Source organism: Malaclemys terrapin, chromosome 1, assembly GCF_027887155.1.
Source record: "Malaclemys terrapin pileata isolate rMalTer1 chromosome 1, rMalTer1.hap1, whole genome shotgun sequence".
NCBI lineage: Eukaryota > Metazoa > Chordata > Testudines > Emydidae > Malaclemys > Malaclemys terrapin.
In genome coordinates, this window is record NC_071505.1 from 185,018,746 (window position 1) to 185,038,841 (window position 20,096).

The 20,096-nt window shown below is 41.7% G+C and overlaps 1 protein-coding gene across 4 annotated transcripts in view; it reads right to left on the reverse strand.

The window, feature by feature from the left end:
• Nucleotides 1-20,096, reverse strand: part of APP (amyloid beta precursor protein) — a 316,779-nt gene that overhangs the window by 194,322 nt on the left and 102,361 nt on the right. For all 4 annotated transcript variants that reach the window (XM_054047642.1, XM_054047629.1, XM_054047622.1 and 1 more), the window contains exon 3: nt 3,023-3,152. In XM_054047642.1, coding sequence (XP_053903617.1) covers nt 3,023-3,152 — 130 coding nt within the window. The remainder of the gene's footprint in view (nt 1-3,022; nt 3,153-20,096) is intronic.

Sequence of the window (20,096 nt, forward strand, 5' to 3'; positions counted from 1 at the left end):
TAACTTATACACTAAGGGAATTAATACACTACACAAACTTTCTAAGAACTATATACAAGAGAATTCACAATTAGGCACAGTTGAGAAGGAAAGCTTGCCGGGGCAAGGAGACATTCCAGCACAGTCATTGGCAGGAAGAAGGAATTGAGGGAGGGGGGGTGCCAGTGGCGCCCGTTATACCGGCGTATATGCGCGCCACTCCAGAGAGCACCAGAACCAGTCCCTTATGGATACCACTGAGGGAAAAAAAACTTCCAGCATTGGTGCATGTGGCGAGCACACACATACGTACAATGGAATGGACATGAGTAAGCACTCGAAGAAGAACGGAACATATTCTTAATTAGAATTCAACAGCCTATTCTCTTAATTTATGTGTTTCACCTCTGAAAAATAGAAACCACGGAGGGAAAAAACAGGATCCAAAAGGTGGGACAGAAGCCCTGAGATAGATCTGGGGCCCATTGTGGAAGGCACTGTTCAAACACACAGAAAAATATAAAAACATAAGAGCGCCCATACTGTGTCAGACCAATGATCCATCCAGCGCAGGATCCTGTCTTCCGACAATGGCTGGGGCCAAATGCTTCAGAGGAAATGAACAGAACAGGGGAATTATCGAGTGATGCACCCCGTTGTCCAATCCCAACTTTTGGCAATCAGAAGTTTGGGGACACCGCGAGCATGGGCTGGATCCCTGACCATCTTGGCTCATAGCCATTGATGGATCTATCCTCTAGGAACTTATCTAATTCTTTTTTGAACCCAGTTATACTTTTGGCCTTCACAACATCCTCTGGCAACTAGTTCCACAGATTGACCGTGCATTGTGTTTCTTTTAAATCTGCTTTCTAATAATTTTATTGGGTGACCCCTGGTTCTTGTGTTATGTGAAGGGGTAAATAACACTTCCTTTTTCATTTTTTCCACCCCATTCTTGATTTTATAGACCTCTATCACATTCTTAGTTGTCTCTCTTCTAAGCTGAACAGTTCAAGTCTTTTTAATCTTTCCTCTGATGAAAACTGTTCCATACCCCTAATCATTTTTATTGCCCTTCCCTGTACCTTTTCCAATCCTAATATATATATATATTTTTTTTTTTGAGATGGGAAGAACAGAACGACACACAGTATTCAAGGTGTGGGGGTATCCTGGATGTAAGTAGTGGCATTATGATATTTTCTGTCTCATTATCTATGCCTCTCCTAATGGTTCCTAACATTGTTAGCCTTTTTGACTGCTGCTGCACATTAAGCAGATATTTTTCAATAAATTATCCACGATAACTTCAAGATCTCTGTCTTGAGTGGTACCAGCTAATTTAGATCCCATCATTTTGCATGACCCCTGCCTATTGTTTCACAAACTTTTCTGGCTCCTGGCACCATGATCCTTAATCAGAGCCATTGTTATTTGTGGTAGGGACTATAGTTAAATTACTCTATGCTCTTTTGGTCTGAAAAGCGATACTGCAGTATAAGTGTAAAATAGTTTCTTCAGCTAAACCCTGGTCTACCAGAACAAAACCTGCTCATGCCCTCCTCCAAATTGGCACCACATAGGAAGAGTAGGTTTCCAGACAAGAAATGAGTGAACAGTTACATACTATGATGCCAAAGTTCTTATTTTGACATTGATCAGTAGGGTCACTACCTGGACGCCAGGAAAGAAATGGTGAAGCTCCACCTACTGTACCTCTTCCACCTCCTGACAGAAAAAATAAAGGATTGCAGGACTACAGTCCTTTTGCCATTATTCCCTTCACTGAATAATTGGTCAAACTTCAGTTGTTCATAGTTGCTCTGGAGGAAATTAAGGTTCATACACTAGTTTTTAGCTGCACTGTCTTTATACAAAGGCAAACTCCAACTGGAAGTTGGATGTAACTTAGAAGACACCCAACCCAAATTACCATGGTCCTTAACATGACAATTCCCTGATATTATTTCAAACCCTTTTTACTTTATAGCAGGAGATTTGAGGAATTTCTGAAAAATTAGAGCTGGATGCCTCAAGAATCAGCATGGATTTGTTTCTCCCTATCCCTCTTTTGTAAAAAAAGTTATTAAAAGTGATCACTTATCTCAGCACCACTTCCAGCCAATATGCTGTTTCAATGCAGGAAGGTCACAGAAAGGATTAGAAGGCTGCTGCCGGGAAAAAAATTTCGTGGAAATGCTGGAGCTCTGATTTACTGGTGGATAAAGGAACACAGGACTCTAGAATCTTAAAGCCTATGCATGCATGACCTTTCGCTTGCTCCCAAAGATAAAACATTCTCATTGTATTCAATGGTTCAAAATCTAGCACTAAAGAAAAAAGTTATACCTATTATAGATACAGTAAGGAAAGAACCAGATCTCCGAGAGAGAGAGAGAGAGAGAGAGAGTGTGTGTGTGTGTGTATTATATATATATATATATATATATATATATATATATATATATATATATAGCCCCACATATCCTAATTGTCTAAAGCAGTGGTTCTCAACTGGGGGGCTGCGAACGCTGAGCCCTTTCAGGGCATTAACAGGACCCCGCAACTTCAACCTAGTGCCCTGGCGCCTCCCATAGGGCTGAAGCCGAGATCCCTGGTGCCCCCCTGAGGGGCTGAAGCTGTCCCCCCAACCCCCAGCGAAGCCAGGAGCAGCGCGGGGCTGAAGCTGGACACCACCCGAAGCCAGGAGTGGCCCAGGGCTGGAGCGGGAAACCACGCGGGAAAAGAAATCAAATTATGCCTATGCCCAAGGCTCCCCCATCCTCCCCCCAGCACAGAGCCCCGAGTCCCGCTGAGCCCTGGAGTTTTTACAGCATGTTGAGGGGGGCCTCAGTAAGAAAAAGGGTGAGAACCCCTGGTCTAAAGGACTGTTGAAATGGACAATACTCGCTAGGAGAAATATGAAGGTGTGAGAAAATTACATAGTGGTCCCCGTTTCCCAAGGAGGAGACAGTTTTAAATGAACAGATACATGTAGAGAGAAAACAGAATTGCAGATTTAAAAATCTACACAACTCACCCAAGCACCTGTAGGGAACCACAATGTGAGGGTGACTCTTGCACTGCTTCCGTCCCCTCTTGCACCAGTTTTGGATTGTCACAGGCTGGTTGGCTTCCACAACATTGGTAATTTGCAATTCAGGATAAACCTAATGTTCAAAATACAAAGAGAACAAATGTTATCAATCAAAGGCATTTTTACTGTGTTATTAAATAGTGTTGACACCGATATCACAGAGTGATGTTAAATATCACGCCTTCCCCCATCTGTTGTATATTATGTAACTATCATTCATCAGTTCTATTTCATACAATGAATTTATATTGTTATATGATTCACCCAAGTAGAAGCTATACTCCATTAAGAAAACAATAACCAATAATTATCAACTATGATTGTGAATGTGGTGACACCCAACTGTCTCTTTTAAAACCTTAAATGACTGACTCCCCACCCCTGACTCCATGTCCACTTGAACTGAACATATCAATCCCTGTTTAGCTTAATTTTCTTCAGCTGAGTGTCACCAAAAGGGACATCTTTCTGTTTAGTTACAGTGTTCCCTACTGCATGACCAGTCCATCAATCTCCTCTCAAGACTCTGAACTTCCCCTCTTTTCCCAAGTCTAATCATAGCCTCATCCTAAACTCGGAGCCCTCTTTTCCCCGAACATTGTTGCATTTGGAAAGTTTATTTCTGAATGTCAGCTATCACTTTCCCAATACAGCCCTCATCTGCCTCCACACTGACAGTTTGCTGAATCACTTATTCATTTGCATGCTTAGATTATTGCTGTTCCCTCCTTTCTGACTTTCTTAAATTGCTCATCTCAAAATCCAGTCTGTTCCAAACACTGCAGTATACTACTGCACCCACACATGGGCTGACAGTCATGCCATTCCAGCCCTAAAAGGAACTACTCAATTAGGGTCATTGCCATGATCCCAATCCATCCCCTTCTGCGATCTCATTTCTCCCTCAATCCTATACACACTCTCCCCCTTTTCCTCTCTCATTTCTGGCCCCGGCTGCTCTCCTTTGCCAGGTGTCAATTCTTCACTGCTTACCAGCTATATGGAACAGTCTATTCACCTCCCGATAATCTAGTTTCTCCATCCCTTCTTTTGAAAGGAAGCGAAAACTCATCTCTAATGCTGCCTACGATCAGTAATCCGTCAACCAGGTCCTCACATAAAATTTACTGTGGTACTAACTTCCCTTTACTTCTCATCTCATCAACTATTCCAACCTATCCTCAACTCATTGTAACTGCTGTGCATTAAGATACTTGAAAGAGCATACAGTTCTGGAGTCTTAACATTCTGCCTTCCATAAAGGGAGGTTTTTGTTTTGTTTTTTCTGTAGTTAGGAACTCAGTGTGTTGAATGGAATACAACTTGCAGAGTAGGAAACCCTTTGTATGATGGGTGGAGTTTTAAAGACACCTGATTGATACTAAGTTTAATTATCATTTGTATTACTTGCATTCTGGTAGCACATAGAGACCCAATCAGGAGCAAGGCCCCATCTTGGTCAGCACTGTACAAACCGAGTAAGAGATGATCCCTGCCCAAACAACTTACAATCTAATTAAGATAAAATGAAACACGTGGGTGTAGCAAAGTCAGAACTGTATCTTTAATTAAAGTTGAAATTTAAAAGCACAACATTTAAATGGCAATGATAAGTAGCAATACATTTTTGTGCTCTTTTAGGCTGCTCTGCGATTAACACTACTTGAATTCAAGCAATGTGGGGGTAGCACATGTATAGTGGAAGGGACGCATAGGATGCAGTATAAACATCAAACATAGGATTATGGGAATGGGCAGTTCTCTTCTAATGGTCAATTGAAGGCGATTGTAATTGAAATACTGTACAGCCACATCCTGGACTGTATGTTTAAAACACATTATAAATTACATCTAAATTTGTTACATGTAAACCCAGGACAATTACTTTCTCTTGCAATAGAAAATGATCAATTTCGGAAGGAGATATTTATTCAAGTCTGAAAGATTAGCATGTTATGCGGAACATTCATATCTGACAGGGTGAATAAGATCCTATATATCACATGGCATACGGCATTGCATTAATTACTACTATAAAAAGGGAAGAGAAAAAAAATACATGACTGCATATTATCTCCATGACGGAATCACGGTATTTCCAATATTATATGGAACAGTTTCTCTTTTACATTGGATCAGATGTATTTCTTTTAATAGTAAAAGGGATAGGATTTGGGATTTTTGACTCCAATTTCTAGGACCATTATTTATATGAAGCAAAGCAAGAAATGCGAAGAATATGGGTCTATATGGACAATGTTGCTGTGGAGTTTACTACCAATATTTCTGTATTTGTGAGACCTTGGCTTTGTTCCACTTAAACTTATCTGCTACAGAACAGATACAAGTAAGTGTTTACTATTTACACTGTAAATGCACTAAAATTTCCATATTCAGTTATTAAACATCTGCATAAAGTGAATGCAACAGAATCTGCTGCTCTATCTCCTTAAGCGTGCAAGTACTGAATTTTAATCAAGTTGACAATATTATGAATGAAATAAAAAACTTCTTTTCACCCCCTGAAACCTGGTGTGTCTTCCCTTCAGTCCTCCTCACTTCCTTTCCCCGATAGGTGAGTGCACAATCATGCTTATGTTCCTGTTCTGTCACAGCAGTACCAAAATGCATTAATTGGGATTCCATGAAGCTGGTAAGTTTCAAGCTGCCACTGTTGTGTAAACACTACTACTCAAAAGCACACAGGCTGTTTCGGGAGCTATGGGAGAGGTACAACAGAAGAATTTGGTTTGCTGTGTTGACTAAAGGCAATATTTGAGCGGACAAAAGTTTACCACTCCAAATATAGACAGCTTAAACTGAATTTCAGATGGCATCATTAACAATACCTTGGTCATAAGACTGAGACATGATGCAATGTCACTGAAATGTTCTCACTGCAGAATTTTTCTGATATAGTTCACTGAATAAGTCAAACCCATAATGGAAATGTGGCTACTGTACATACGTACATTAAAAAAAACAAACACTAACATCTACAAAATGTCAAGTTTTAAAGTGTTTTTGTTGGAAGAGAAAGAAATAAAGAGAAAGAGAGAAAGATCCTGAAATCATTGACAAAAGTGTATGTAGACTTCAGGACTCCAATTCAGGAAATCTTTCCTATCCAGGACAACATGTAAGCACATGGTTAAAGTTAACCACATACTAAGGTGCCTTCCTGATGATTAAAATTAACTATTGATGTGAGGCCTGGTTAAAACAGTAGTAGCAAGACACAGATTAAGATAAAATAGGATAATTTATCCATGTTTTATCTGAAAATTTCCTTTCTTGAAATAAATTAGGTCCACAGATCCAGGACACTGGGTACTCTACTCTATGCAGCCATGGAGGCAAACCAAACCTGTCAATCAGAAGCAGTCAAGGTGCAGCTCCAACCATGACTTGAGACACTTCCTGGGAAACACTAAGCACTCTATCAGTAAGGAAACTTAAGTAATAAGATTAAATAGAACAATCCTCCTGCAGATCAAGGTATTCATCTAACAAAAAACTTTGAGTGCCAATTAAGAATTCAGTATCTTTTTCCAACTGACAGCCCATTCAGGTGGCTTGGATCTGTGGACCGCATTACTCCAAGAAAGGAAATTTGCAGGTGAGCCCCGGATAAATTTTCCTATTCTTATTCGTAATGAGGTCCACAGATCCATGACATCAGGATTTTTATACCAGCATCCATTCAAGGCAAGAACTATTTAGAGTTATTTACAGACATGAAAGAGGATAACCTTTATTAATAGTTACTGGTGGCTTGTCTTCACTACCCGCCTGGATCGGCAGGTAGAAATCGATCTCTCGGGGATCAAATTATCACGTCTCGTCGGGACGCGACAATCAATCCCCGAATCGACGCACATACTCCACCAGCGCAGGTAGGAGTAAGAGCCGTTGACGGGGGAGCTGTGGCAGTCGATTTGCCGCTGTCCTCACAGTGGGGTACGTCGGCTCGGATACGTCCAATTCAGCTACGCTATTCGCATAGCTGAATTTGCATATCTTAAATCGATCTCCCTGCCCAGTGTAGACCTAGCCTGGGATACTATAGCAAGGAGCACCCATCTACTAAAGGCAGCACCAGATGCTTGATGTCCAGCTTGCAGAATTTGAAGGTGGTACGAACAGATGACCAGGTAGCTGCTTTACTGATTTTCTTTTGTGTATGATCTTTCTGCCCATGAAGCTGCTACAGTTCAAACGGAGTGAGCTCTGATTCTGGAAGACTGAGTTTCACTTTTTTTGACTTGTGCGCTTCTGGAAGCGGAGGATTTTGAAGCCTTCTTTCCTTTGACACTGGATAATAAAGCACAAAGCATGTGTCTTTCTGACCTGAGCTGTGTGGTAAATATATACTTGGAGAGCTCTGCAGACATCCAAAGTATGCCACAATTTCTCTTTGCAGCAAAATGGAGCTGGACAGGAGGATGGAAGAACAACCTCCTGTGCTTTATGGAGCCTGCAGTTAATCTTTTAGTATGAAGACTGATCAGTTCTGACTACCGCTTTGGCCTTATGAAACATGCAATAATGCAGTTCCAGGAAAAGAGCTCACAACTCAGACACCCTGAGAACAGACAAGATTGCTATAAAAAACAACACTTTAATGATTAGAAAGTAATGAGGCACCTTCGCAAGTAGTTCAAACGGAGGGCCTGTAATGGCAATTAGAACTAGGTAAGATCACATAAAATAACTTGATGCATTACAGGAGGATGTAGTGCTCTCCTTAAAAAAGAAAAAAGGGTCAGGCATAGCGCCTGAGTCTATCTTAAAGAAATTTGAGACACTGTGGTACTGAAGCAGATGTGGGGGTTGAGCCCCGGGCCCCTGAATACACTGAGTTAGTAGATTTATTTCTGGTAACTAAAATCATGGATATTACCTCTTTGAATAAACTTGGCTTAAGAGGCTCTATTCAAGAACCAGGCAGCTAGGCTTAGATTGTCTGGATTCTGATGCATAATTGGCCCTTATATCATCATATCCCTTCTGGACAGACGGCTGACGGGAGGTCTTGGGACCACGCCAAGGAGGTCAGAGAACTGAGGACTCCTGACCAGAACTGGGCTACCACAACTACCAGTGCTGCTTCTCTCCTGATCTTTACACATCAGGATACTACAAAAGGAAAGGGAAGGGAGGCACATAAAAGTCCCTTCTGGCCATCTCTGCAACAGGCTTTGTCGTCTTGGCTCTGGGATTCCACCAGCAAGTGGAGGAGACTGATACTCTGTAATTCAGGTGGGAGGCAAACAGCTCTCTCTTTTATCAGGCAATGAAACACATCTGGGTGTAGTTCCCATTCTGAATGATCTAACTTTTGCCTGCTGAGCCAGTTAGCCACAACATTCAGTTTTCCTTTGGAGGTGAAGGGAGCGACTTGTCTGTAGTGTCTCCTTTGCCCAAGTCATCAGGAGGTCAGCTTCTCTTTGAAAAACTGTAAACCATGTTCCTCTCTTTCTGCTGATGTACGACATGGCTGAAGTGTTGTCAGTCGTGATCAGTATGAGGCAAGTCCAGATACAGAAGCAAAGCCTTGAGATCATATTGGATTGCCCTGAGTTCTTGCCTTGTGCTGACAAAACTGCGTAGTGTAGACAAGGCGTAAGAATATCCACATGGGAGACCACTGAATGCAGGAGAGAGAAGTACATGAACAAGTTGACTGTTTTGATAAGTTTTCTTAGCTTCTCCTGACTTCCTTGCAATAAGGTGTTCTGTAGAGGACATGACACTGGAAATACATTGAGATTTTTAAACAGCTCTCACAAAACTGTGGCTCTGCAGCATACTTATTGCTTTGATGGTACAGTCTATGACTGACTCTGGATGAGGCTTGGATAAGGAAGTCACCAAAACAGGGGTGACACAGACTCTTTCCTGAGCTGCTACTAACACTACCAGCATTTTCATAAACTCTTGCAGCGCTGTTGATAAATCAAAAGGGAAAGAACTTGTGTTGGTAACACTGTGCTCTCAAAAGACAGTTAGGACACATCTATGAGACTGTCGAATTAGGATATGAAGATAGGTATCCTTCAAATCTATTGATGTCCTGCAGTCCCTTTGTTCATGGCAGCTAGTGTGGATTATAAGACCTCCATCATGAATTTTGATTTCTTCATGGATCTGTTGAGATAACTATGTCAAGAGCTGCTCTGTGGCCTTGTTTTGTCTGAAGGGGAGGGACAGGTTCAGTTGCTCTAATTCACAGATCTAGAATGAGATGGGTAGTCTGCATACCCTAACTCTTCCTTAGACTACGGAAATTTATTTATTTACAGGCTGAAAGAGAACATCCTCACAATACCGTTCATCCACACTAGCGTTGCATCTGAAAGTAACCAGGGGGATGAGGGGAGATTAGGGGGAATTGGGAATGACAGCCCAATAGTTATGATATGGCGACCCATAGTGGCAGCTGAGGAGGACAGCCCCGATACTTTCAGAGTCTTTTAGGTGTGGCAGAAAAATCCTTATCACGCTATTACACACTCACGGGGTTTATGAGGAGTATAACTACAGCTTCTCTAAGGCATCTGCATACCTTATAACTCAGAATACTTAGTACTCTTTTGCCTTAAAATCTATTTTCTGTTTTTTTTCTCTTTTTTAAAATATTTTATTATGTGGGTCTTTAGCTCTGATTTGGAGTGTTGGTCTTCCTCCTCTAAGCAGGGAGAATTTCTTTTGTGAGATTGTGTGTGCATGTCAAGAGGAAACAACACTTGTCTGTGGCCTGGTCTTTCCAGCATTGATTTCACATGCTGCACTCCATGAAGGTGACCAGGGGACACAGATGCTGATGGATTATACCCCATGCTGCATGCCATGAAGATGAGCGGGGGAATGAGGTGCTGTGGATATCTGCCCTGCAGCACTCTGCAGATTTATGCAGCTTGAGGGAAAACAGATTTCACTCTGACTTTTAGAGCACCTCCTAGTGGAATCCCTTGAATCAGACACTTCAGAAGATGAAGGGGGCTGAGAGCTTTTATTTTTTTCCTTATGTTGGGACAACTAGAGAAGTCTGAACATTTGAAAGACTTCTTTTCTTATGTCTTCCTTTGATCCTCCTGCTCAGGAGAGAGGAATTTCAGAATGATAGTCCAGGAGGGCTGGGGGAGAGAACCATGTGATTGGTTATTCTTTTGATCAGGTGTCTGGCCCTGAAAATGTGGAGGTTCTGACTGGAGGTTTGTGCTGAAATGGCTCCAGAAGGAGGCTCCCCTGTATCCCTCACTTTAAAGGAAATTCCTGGACCTGGCCTGGAGATAGGTCAACTCCACCCCAGGGGAACCAGGCTCCAAACCTGGACATTCAACGGCGAGTCTTTGGCCTGTTTGCTGCACTGGGAAACAGTGCTGGTAGGGCGCAGCCCTGAATCACTGCGGGGCTGAAATGGGGCTTGCTGTACAGCAGGAGGGGATGGGCCCAATGGCCCCTTACTAGACTCTCCTCCTTGTTCAGTCTCTGGATCGCTGTCAATAGCTCCCTGCCACTGCAGAAGTACAGGAGAGGGGCTGGGCAGGTGCTTCACATTCAGTCGTGGCAGTGAGCCAAGGGTCCATTGGCAAGGTGGGAAGTTTCTCTGGCCCTTTGATATTGTGCTTCAACCTACATTCACCCCCTATGTATGAGGGAGTTAGGGGTGGGTAGGGAGCCATCACTTGCTACTCCTGGGGCTGCTGCCATAGCATGTGCCAGGCCCTGGGGAATTTTGCTGCCGAGGTATTGCCAATGCTCCCTGGAAACTCTCCTGCTCGGGGAGGGAGGCTGCTGGAAACCCAGTCCATGCCTGAGCACTGGCTTTCCCTTTCTTTGGCTACATCGACACTATATGCTAGGGGTGCGATTCCCAGCTTGTGTAAACATACGCGTGCTGGCTCTCATCTGAGCTAGCACACTAAAAATAGTAGTAGCTGCAGTAGCATGGGCAGCCGTAGCACTGTGCTAGCCACACTGAGTACAAACCCACCCAAATCTCGTGGGTACGTACTCGGGGCCATTAGCGTGCACTATTGCAGCTTATTTTTAGTATGCTAGCTCACATGAGAGCTCGCATGAGTATGTCTATGCGAGCTGGGAATCGCACCCCTAGCTCACAGTGCAGATGTAGCCTCAGCAGTCTCTGCCACACAGTGCTCCGCATGGATGATGAGCAGGGTACAGACAGTCCCAGAGGCTGAGGAGAAAGGGAATCCTCTCTGCCAATAAAGGCAGACCCCGACAGCCTGCAGATTTTAAGGCTTCTTCAAATTTGCTCCGCAGCAGAGAGAAGCTGTTCTGTCTGCCTGCAGCTGGAGAGGCAGATGAAAGCTGGCCTTTTGTTAGAGGTGGAGCCTCACCTCCCCTGTCTCTGATTGACCGGTAAGATCTGCCTCCCAGGCTGCATAGAACAGAGTACCCAGTGTCATGGATCCATGGACCTCATGAATAAGAGGAAAGATGGTTGAACTAGTTTCAGCACAGATATGACCTGTTTAAGCTGTTGGCAATATACTTTTTACTGAACCAAATACCATGGACTAGTCCAGTGGTTCTCAAACTAGGGCTGCTGCTTGTTCAGGGAAAGCCCCTGGCGGGTCAGGCCGGTTTGTTTACCTGCCGCATCTGCAGGTTCGGTCGATCGTGGCTTCCCACTGGCCGTGGTTCGCCGCTCCAGATCAATGGGGGCTGCAGGAAGGGCGGCCAGCACGTCCCTCGGCCCGTGCCGCTTCCTGCAGCCCCCATTGGCCAGGAGCCGCGATCGGCCAAACCTGTGGACGCGGCAGGTAAACAAAAGACATAGCTCTAAATGCTCTCAATCCCCTGAATTACTGTACAGCAAAACAACATTTAAATACACTAAGAATAAAAGTTAAGCAAAGACATAAAAAAGACATCTGGCAATCAAAAGCTGACAAACTGTAAACTATATGTGCAAGTTTTCTTTAATCTTGGTATTTATTTTTTAAACTTCATTCTATTTAATGCAATTTGTATCCAGTTAAATTCAGCTGTAAATAATATAAGCCTGGTGACATTTGGTCATATAGGCCCCAATTGTTTGACATCTATGCTTGTGTTTAACATTATTGCCAAGAGTAATTGTATAGATGTCAAATAATTGGGGCCAGAGTAAAACAAATAAATGCATGTCTCTTTTGTACACAGGAACAAATCTTGCACACGCCACACAAGTAATCCTCAGCGGTTTCAGCAGAACTATTCAGGGGGAAAAATTATAAGCAAACACTTATATTTAAAAGGAATTTTTTTCTCCTAAATTTCCCCATGAAAAACTGCCCCCCCCCTTTTTTTTAAATAAAAAACAAACTGGAAAATTTTTGGTTTTCATGAACTGTTTTTGATAAAAAAATATTTGATTTGCAGGGGAAAAAAAATGTTTTCTGAAAACAATTTTTTTTTTTAAAAAACAGAAATCTGCACTACTTACAGGATTATTATAAGCCCCTACCTCTTGTTCACTGATCTGTGCTACAGTATGCTAATCAAATTTGTGGCATTTCATAGCACACTATATATTCATTTTTTTAAATCAATAATGTGGAAGAAAACAAAATCACTGATAAAGTTTGCAGATGACATAAGGTGGCTAAATAATTAAAATGACAGGTCATGGATACAGAACAATCTGGATCACTTGGTAAACTGGGTGCAAGCAAACAATATGCATTTCAATACAGTTTAATATAAAGTTCTACAAATGTAACCAAACTTGTTTGTCTGAGCGACTGGCTGAGATAGGATTAAGTGGACCTGTAGGCTCTAAAGTTTTACATTGTTTTATTTTTTAATGTAGTTATTTTTTTGTACCTAATTCGACATTTGTAAGTTCAACTTATATGATAAAGAGATTGCACTAGAGTACTTGTATTAGGTGACTTGAAATATACTATTTCTTTTGTTTTTTTACAGTGCAAATATTTATATTAAAAAATAAATAGAAAGTGAGCACTGTACAATTTGTATTCTGTGCTGTAATTGAAATTAATATATTTGAAAATGTAGAAAACATCCAAAAATATTTAAATAAATGGTATTCCATTATTAACAGTGTGATTAATCATGATTAATTTTTTTAATCGCTTGGCAGCCCTAATTAATACTGCTTAGTTCACCTGAGATTGAGAATATGCACTGTAAGCGTATCTGTACTTTGAATAAAAATACTTTATGTCTAATCATTTTTCTCTCTCTTGGTTTGAAGAATGACGTATGTTTTTCTGTACATCCAGAATGAAGGTCCTGATACTTTAAAAAAATAATAATAATAAGGTGTTTTACCAGGATGGAATAGTTAAGAGCTATTTTGCTGATGAGAAATGTACAGATAGTTAAATGGGACTAAGAAGCTAGAAGAATAAAGGTATAGTCATGGTACTGCTGTAATGCCTGGATAACCTTTACCTTGGACTGCAGAAGACAGGTGTTTCAAGGAGGTACCACAGACTAGATGAACTGGTTTAGAAATATAATTAGGAACTAGCCTGCACCTTCACCATTTGGCACTTCAACATGTGGCAATCGGAAAATTTGAGCTGTTTAAAATTAATACACAAAATTAACACACCTAATCAACTCTCAATTCAGGCTGAAATACTTGAGGGGAAAAAACCCTAAGTATTTCCCATCTCAGTTTGAATGGGCTGTCTGTTGTGCCCTAATCAGAAGTCTATGCTGAGCAGCAAAGTGAGAGATTGGGTCTACCCAACTCAAAATGACAGTCATAAGTAAATGTATGTCCTTCTTACTGCTTCCCCTCATCCATCCTCCCATGTTCCTTCCAAAAGTCTGGTGCACCCCAATTGCTAGGTCTGGTTTTAAATTATATCAAATTCTTCAGGACAGAGCCTGGCAAAATGGGATCTGATTCTGTTTGGGTTTGCTAAAATCAACTGTATTACATATTATAATAATTCTCTATTCTCTACAGACTTGAAGCGGAACAAAACGTGGACAGTCACAATACACACCCATCAACAGCAGGCGGTAGCACTAGTACAGGACTGGTGCTATTTTGCATGATCAATTCATGATCTCAAATCTGATTTTTTCCTAGTATTTTTATGTCTCAGATCTCACTCAGGCTCCAGGTGCTGGTGGTGGGAGTGGCATCTTTATTTACATTAAAACAAGGACAAAACCAAACACACAAAACCAAGTGAAGGGCAGACACATCACATCACGCAACAAGATATTAATTTGTTTGACAAAATAAGACACGGCCCTAAAACGGAGACAACTAAATTTTGTTGCCAGGTAGCCAAATTTGAAATCTTTGTTCCCTGTGGATAAGAAAAAATTTCTTCCAGCCTGACTGTATCATACTTTTTAATATGCCATTTATTAAAATGCCTAGGTTGCATTAATCCCCCCCCAAAATATTCACGGAAGTCTTAAGAACACTGATTTTAAAAGAGCTGTGAAAACTTTAATGGACATACAATAGGTAAAAATATATCTTCAAGCTTCAAATAGAGTCAGGAAAGTCTTTTGATCATCTAAATGAAATATCTGGCAGACAACATTTTAGGAGCACATTTCAAAGGAATTCATACATTCAATATTCAATCTTCAGGAAAGTGGCTGTTGTATAATTGATTATGGAAAATAGTGTTCTTGAAGATTTAGAGTGAGGATTTCTGAAAAAGATAATTAAACTATGTTCTGAAAATGGAAAATATCTTCAATCACAGGTTTCCCCTATGCCACATTAGAAGTTGATGGAAAGTTTTTGTTCCTTCAACTAGATTGTAAGAGTTCAAAAAGTTCTTTTATCAAGGTTGCTAGAAGGCAGAGAAAGTTTAGCAAGTTGATGACTCAGCAACACAAAGAAGGAAAATAAGTCATTTTTTCTTCCAGACTGAGTAGCTCAGGAGTTCTCAGACTTTTCTACTGGTGACCCCTTTCACACAGCAAGCCCCTGAGTACGACCCCCCTTATACATTAAAAACACTTTTTAATATATTTAATACCATTATAAATGCTGGAGGCAAAGCGGGGTTTGGGGTGAAGGCTGATAGCTTGGGGCCCCCCATGTAATAACTTCGCGACCCCCCATGTAATAACCTCGCAACCCCCTGAGGGGTCCCAACCCCCAGTTTGAGAACTCCTGGAGTAGCTAGACCTTTGAGGTACACTGAGGAAACCTTTGCAGGGATATTGCATCCCTTTTCCCTGAAATAGTTTAGCATGATTACCCAGCAGTGACAGCTTCTGACAGCTGTTTTGATGTTCCCACAGACATTACCTCTTGCAAGAATGGTCACTGTTCTGGGATTCCTGAAGCACCACTGTGGCTGGGAGCAGGGACTCTTGGGCATTGAAGGATGGCGATAGAAGTCCCAGAGGAACAACTAGCACAGCTGCAATGCTTGTGGCATCTGGTCCTAACCACAGATCTCACTGGCTCAGCCAAACAGCCTGTTTTTAGTGTTGTTACTAAGACATGCCTAGACATTTGCAACATGATCAATTGTATGTGAATTCAAGCCATCGTGTGGTGTCAGAAGATCAAAATATTTCAACCAATGTTGTCCTCTTTTACAGCTCCTTTTCACATATTAGAGAGAGTCTCGAGGGGTAAGAATTTTACATCCTCACAGCAAGATTTAAGCCTCAGTTCAGACTCATGAAGTATGTGTCCTTAATGTCTAAATGCAATGTTTCTCTATTGGTCTGCTACATGTTTTAAACTTTCTTCTTGTAAAATACATACATGGCTTCATTTATAGATAAGTGACCACGGGGTTCACCTAACACTGAACCTACTGTAAACATTCAAAGGGACATTGCTGAAACGGGTATGTACTCCATAAGGTCACTACCCATCTGCTTCTACCATGATGCCTACAAGAAATTGGCCCCCTACACACAGCAAGATCGAATGACAGCTGGAGAAAGTGGATATTATTTATGAAATGGAAAAAATATGTTCACATGATTCAGAGGAGTTAAATTGGGCATGCTGTTTATCTATCTGTGTAACCATGGGATCTTACTACCATTTTCCTCATTCTCCTTCCCTTCAACTCTCCTAGTGTTCGGTACACTCGTTGCATTGTTTTAATTCTTCAGGTTTACATCTTCCCTATGTTCTTGGATTGCACCTAGCACAATGGGAATCTGATTTTTATCAGGGCTCTAGAGTCCTACCTTAATAAAAATAATCCAATAGCATTAATCATCATCTGTGGGAAGGCAGAGAAAAACAGCAGCACAACATCTCTTTTAGGATCATGGGGCTGTCTTGCCTAGCCTGAAGAAAACTTGGATACTGAGCTAGTGGGCATCTGGAAGTCTACCAGGACTAAATTTGTAAACAGAAAAAGAACAGAGGCTATACATGTTTTTTTAAAAGGCATTCAGTAAGACAGAATGAACAACATGATGCTCAAAGAAAGGAGCCTATATTATACAGAAGGTCAGACTTGATGATCATAATGGTCCCTTCTAGCTCTAAAAATCTATGAAAAGCATTTTCAGTGTCTTACAAAAGCAAGATCTGCATAAGAGAGAGATAGGAAATGAAAGAAGCAAAACAACCAAACATACCCTCTGTAGCCTTTTACCCCTCACCAAAGAGATATATAGGGAGCATGCTGCTCTTCTTTGTTCACTTGTCTGCAGTAAAAAGTATGAATGGGTATTTAATTCTCCTCAATGGAGAGTCAAAAGGGATTGCTCCTCAACTCAGTACTGCTAGCACTATGGCTTTATATTTTTGCAAAGAATCCAATTTTATGTGTTGGGGCGGCGGGGTTGTTTTTGCAAGTGTTCCATAAAACATACTGCTTTCTCTCTCCTAGGCAGTGCACTCTGTCAGGCAAATGGAGAGAGGTCTCACTTTCCCAGTTCACTACACTTCTACATGAGTCAACATTACAGCATTTGATTTTCTGTCAAATCTATTCCAGTTCAACTGTTCTACATTGTACCTATCCAAAGTCAACACCCTTCTCCTCAACCTTCTCTTTCTCTTTCTTGCTTACACACCTTCATTTGCTTCTGTACATACGGATGTGTAAGCAAAGTTAGTAGAGATATTTACTGATTCTACAGTTGTATTCTCTACACCTGATTTGCCATTCCTATTACCCTCAAAATTCAATTCTTCAATGTCAATTTCTATTGGCCCCTGAAAAGACAGCAGGCTAGGACTGACCTGTATATGAAGAGATGATTTACCTCCTCCTCCTCCTATCTGAACAAAAACCATTTTAACTCCCCCGCCCTTAAAAATAAACCCAGAAACATCTGTTTGTGTAATACCAACTGCTGTCCAAACAGTAACAGCACTAATTGACATCACACAACGCTGTGTCTCACCTTTCTTCTTATGCTGTTAAATCTCACACTGTGTAGTCCCTAAATCCCACAATTCTGCAGTGTCAGTGAAAAGATTCAACAAGAGATTAATCTAATCGACTGGTAAGGAAGTAGGTATTGACACCAACTCTGCAGAATACCACCACCTTGTGAGAGGATCAAAAAACAGGCAACATTCTCCATTTCAAAGTCAAATAGAAAATCACCCGTTGTTTGTTTCAACAATATCAGTTCCTCCTTAATCTCCCTCTTCCTTACAGCACCATTGTAGTTCCATGTTAGTCCTACTCTTCATTAGTTACCCTCCACATCCTCCCCAAAATAGAAACAACCCATGTAAAACGTCTATGTGACTTAGCAGAATCCCAATGGTTCATGTCATTCTTTGTGTGTTCTCTGCAAAATATGCGCCAGCTGGACAGGGAAGGTGATGGGGAACATGGATAATGTAGGCACCAGAGCAACTTCAGAAACAGTTTCCAAACCAAATACTTGGCTACATTCTCTGCTGTTCATTGGCAATGCGGAGGAGATCTGGCACCGAAAGAACCAGACGCTGAAGGTAGCAACCAAAACATTCAAAAAAATTACCAACAACAAAAAAAGAAAATGTAAGCTTCCTCATGTCAAATTTATTTTACCTCTTAAGAGACACACAGACACCAGGCCTCTGAGTCTATGCTGTGCAATTACAGCGGACACTCAACTTCTCCTATGCCAAGACCGCAACCTAAACATGACTGTATGTATCGCCTCCTGTAAACCTGCCTACACGCAATATGTTTGTTCAAATTCAGCAGCTCTTCTCTTCCTCTGTCCATAGATGCAGCAACTTCCTCAACAGAAACATATTCCAAACCTTACAGGCAAGGTTCTGTTTCAATAAATACTTAACCCATCAAGAGATCCACCCTGATAATCAGGTATGGATAAAAGCAACAGTTTGTACTCATCTTCTTTCCTGGCAAATCCTTAGAACCCTTTAGCCTGCTTGCACAGGCATTTACTGAACTGCTGCATTGATCCTGTGTATCACAGGAACACGATGAAAGACTAAAGCAATGAGACGGAGGTACATTTTAAGCTATAATTTAAAAACAGCATATTTAATTCTCTCAAAGCTAGTAAATTACATCTCTCTTCCGAAGCAAGTAGGGGTTTCCCTTGGTATCATAGGTAAGGGTACGAGTATGTCACGGATTTCATGACTTTCTGCGACCTCCGTGACATTGGGGCCCCACTGCAGGCCCAGCCGCCGCAGCAGTGGGGGACCCCCCACAGCTCCCCAGCCTCCTCAGGTGGCAGTGGGGGATTCCTCCCACAAATCCCAGCCACTGGGCAGACGCCCACCCACATCTCCCAGCCACTGGGCAGGAGCGAGGGGCCACAGCTCCCTGCCACTGCCTGCAGCTGGGCAGGGTGCTGGACCCTCCTCCCTCCCCACTTGGTCAGGGATGTTTTTAGTAAAAGTCAGGCACAGGTCATGGCTTCGGTGAATTTCTGTTCATTGCCCGTGACCTGTCCATGACTTTTACTAAAAATATCCATGACAAAATCATAGCCTTACTCATAGGGCAACAAGCAGCAGTGCTTTTAAGGGATCTTTTGTTTTACGCACAGGAGAAAGTATCTTGTCCTTCCCAACTAGCAACCACTCTCACCTAACACAGTCATTGAAATCTTTTGCTGCCCTCTATCACATGGGATGATTTAATTGGGGATTGGTCCTGCTTTGACCACCCTTCCTGCAGCCCCCATTGGCCTGGAGCAGCGAACCGCGGCCAGTGGGAGTCACGATCGGCTGAACCTGCGGACGTGGCAGGTGAACAAACTGGCCCAGCCTGCCAGGGGCTTTCCCTGAACAAGCGGCGGCCCTAGTTTGAGAACCACTGGACTAGATGACCTCCTGAAGTCCCTTCTAACCCTGATATTCTATGATCACAACCTGTCCTACCTCTGTGGTAGAACCAACATGTACCACGGAGGATGCTTTAAAAAGCTGCCTTTGGTACAGTACTCCTGGCAGGGCCAGTAGACTGTAATTGAGATTTCAGCTGCCTGTGCTGTGGCAGCTGCTGTACTTCTTGGGTAGCCTTAGGAGGACTGTATGTATCTTTTTAAGAGCCTCTTTACAGCAATTAAAACACTTGACACTCATGTATGGTTAGCTTCATAATGATGAAGATGAAATGTCACAATCTTTTGACGCAGATTGCAAGAGTATGCCAGGCTTCATTATTTTTTTATCCCCCCTTTGTGTATCTTCCCTCAGCAATTTATGCCTAACAAGCTTTTTAGATGCACAAAGCTAGCAAACAGTCTGAGAATTAATTCTGGGGAAACACTCAAGCCATGTGGGATTATAGTCTGGTTTTCATGACTAATGACAGTGTGTTTGAGAGCTCCTAGATATTAATAAACTACATTTCATATTTAAAATGATAGTATCAGCCACTGAGTCAGTTTCACAAGTTTCAGCTACAAAATCTCTAATTGCATCTTTCTGACAGACTGGGACAGATGTGTATATGAATGAGCTACATTTATGTTTATTAAGTAGATTACAGTATTACATTTCTAAATGGTAGGATACATTCTATGGAAATGCCTTTAAAAACATTACTTGTTTTCTCTATTCAGCTATTCCAAGTTTCATCACTTT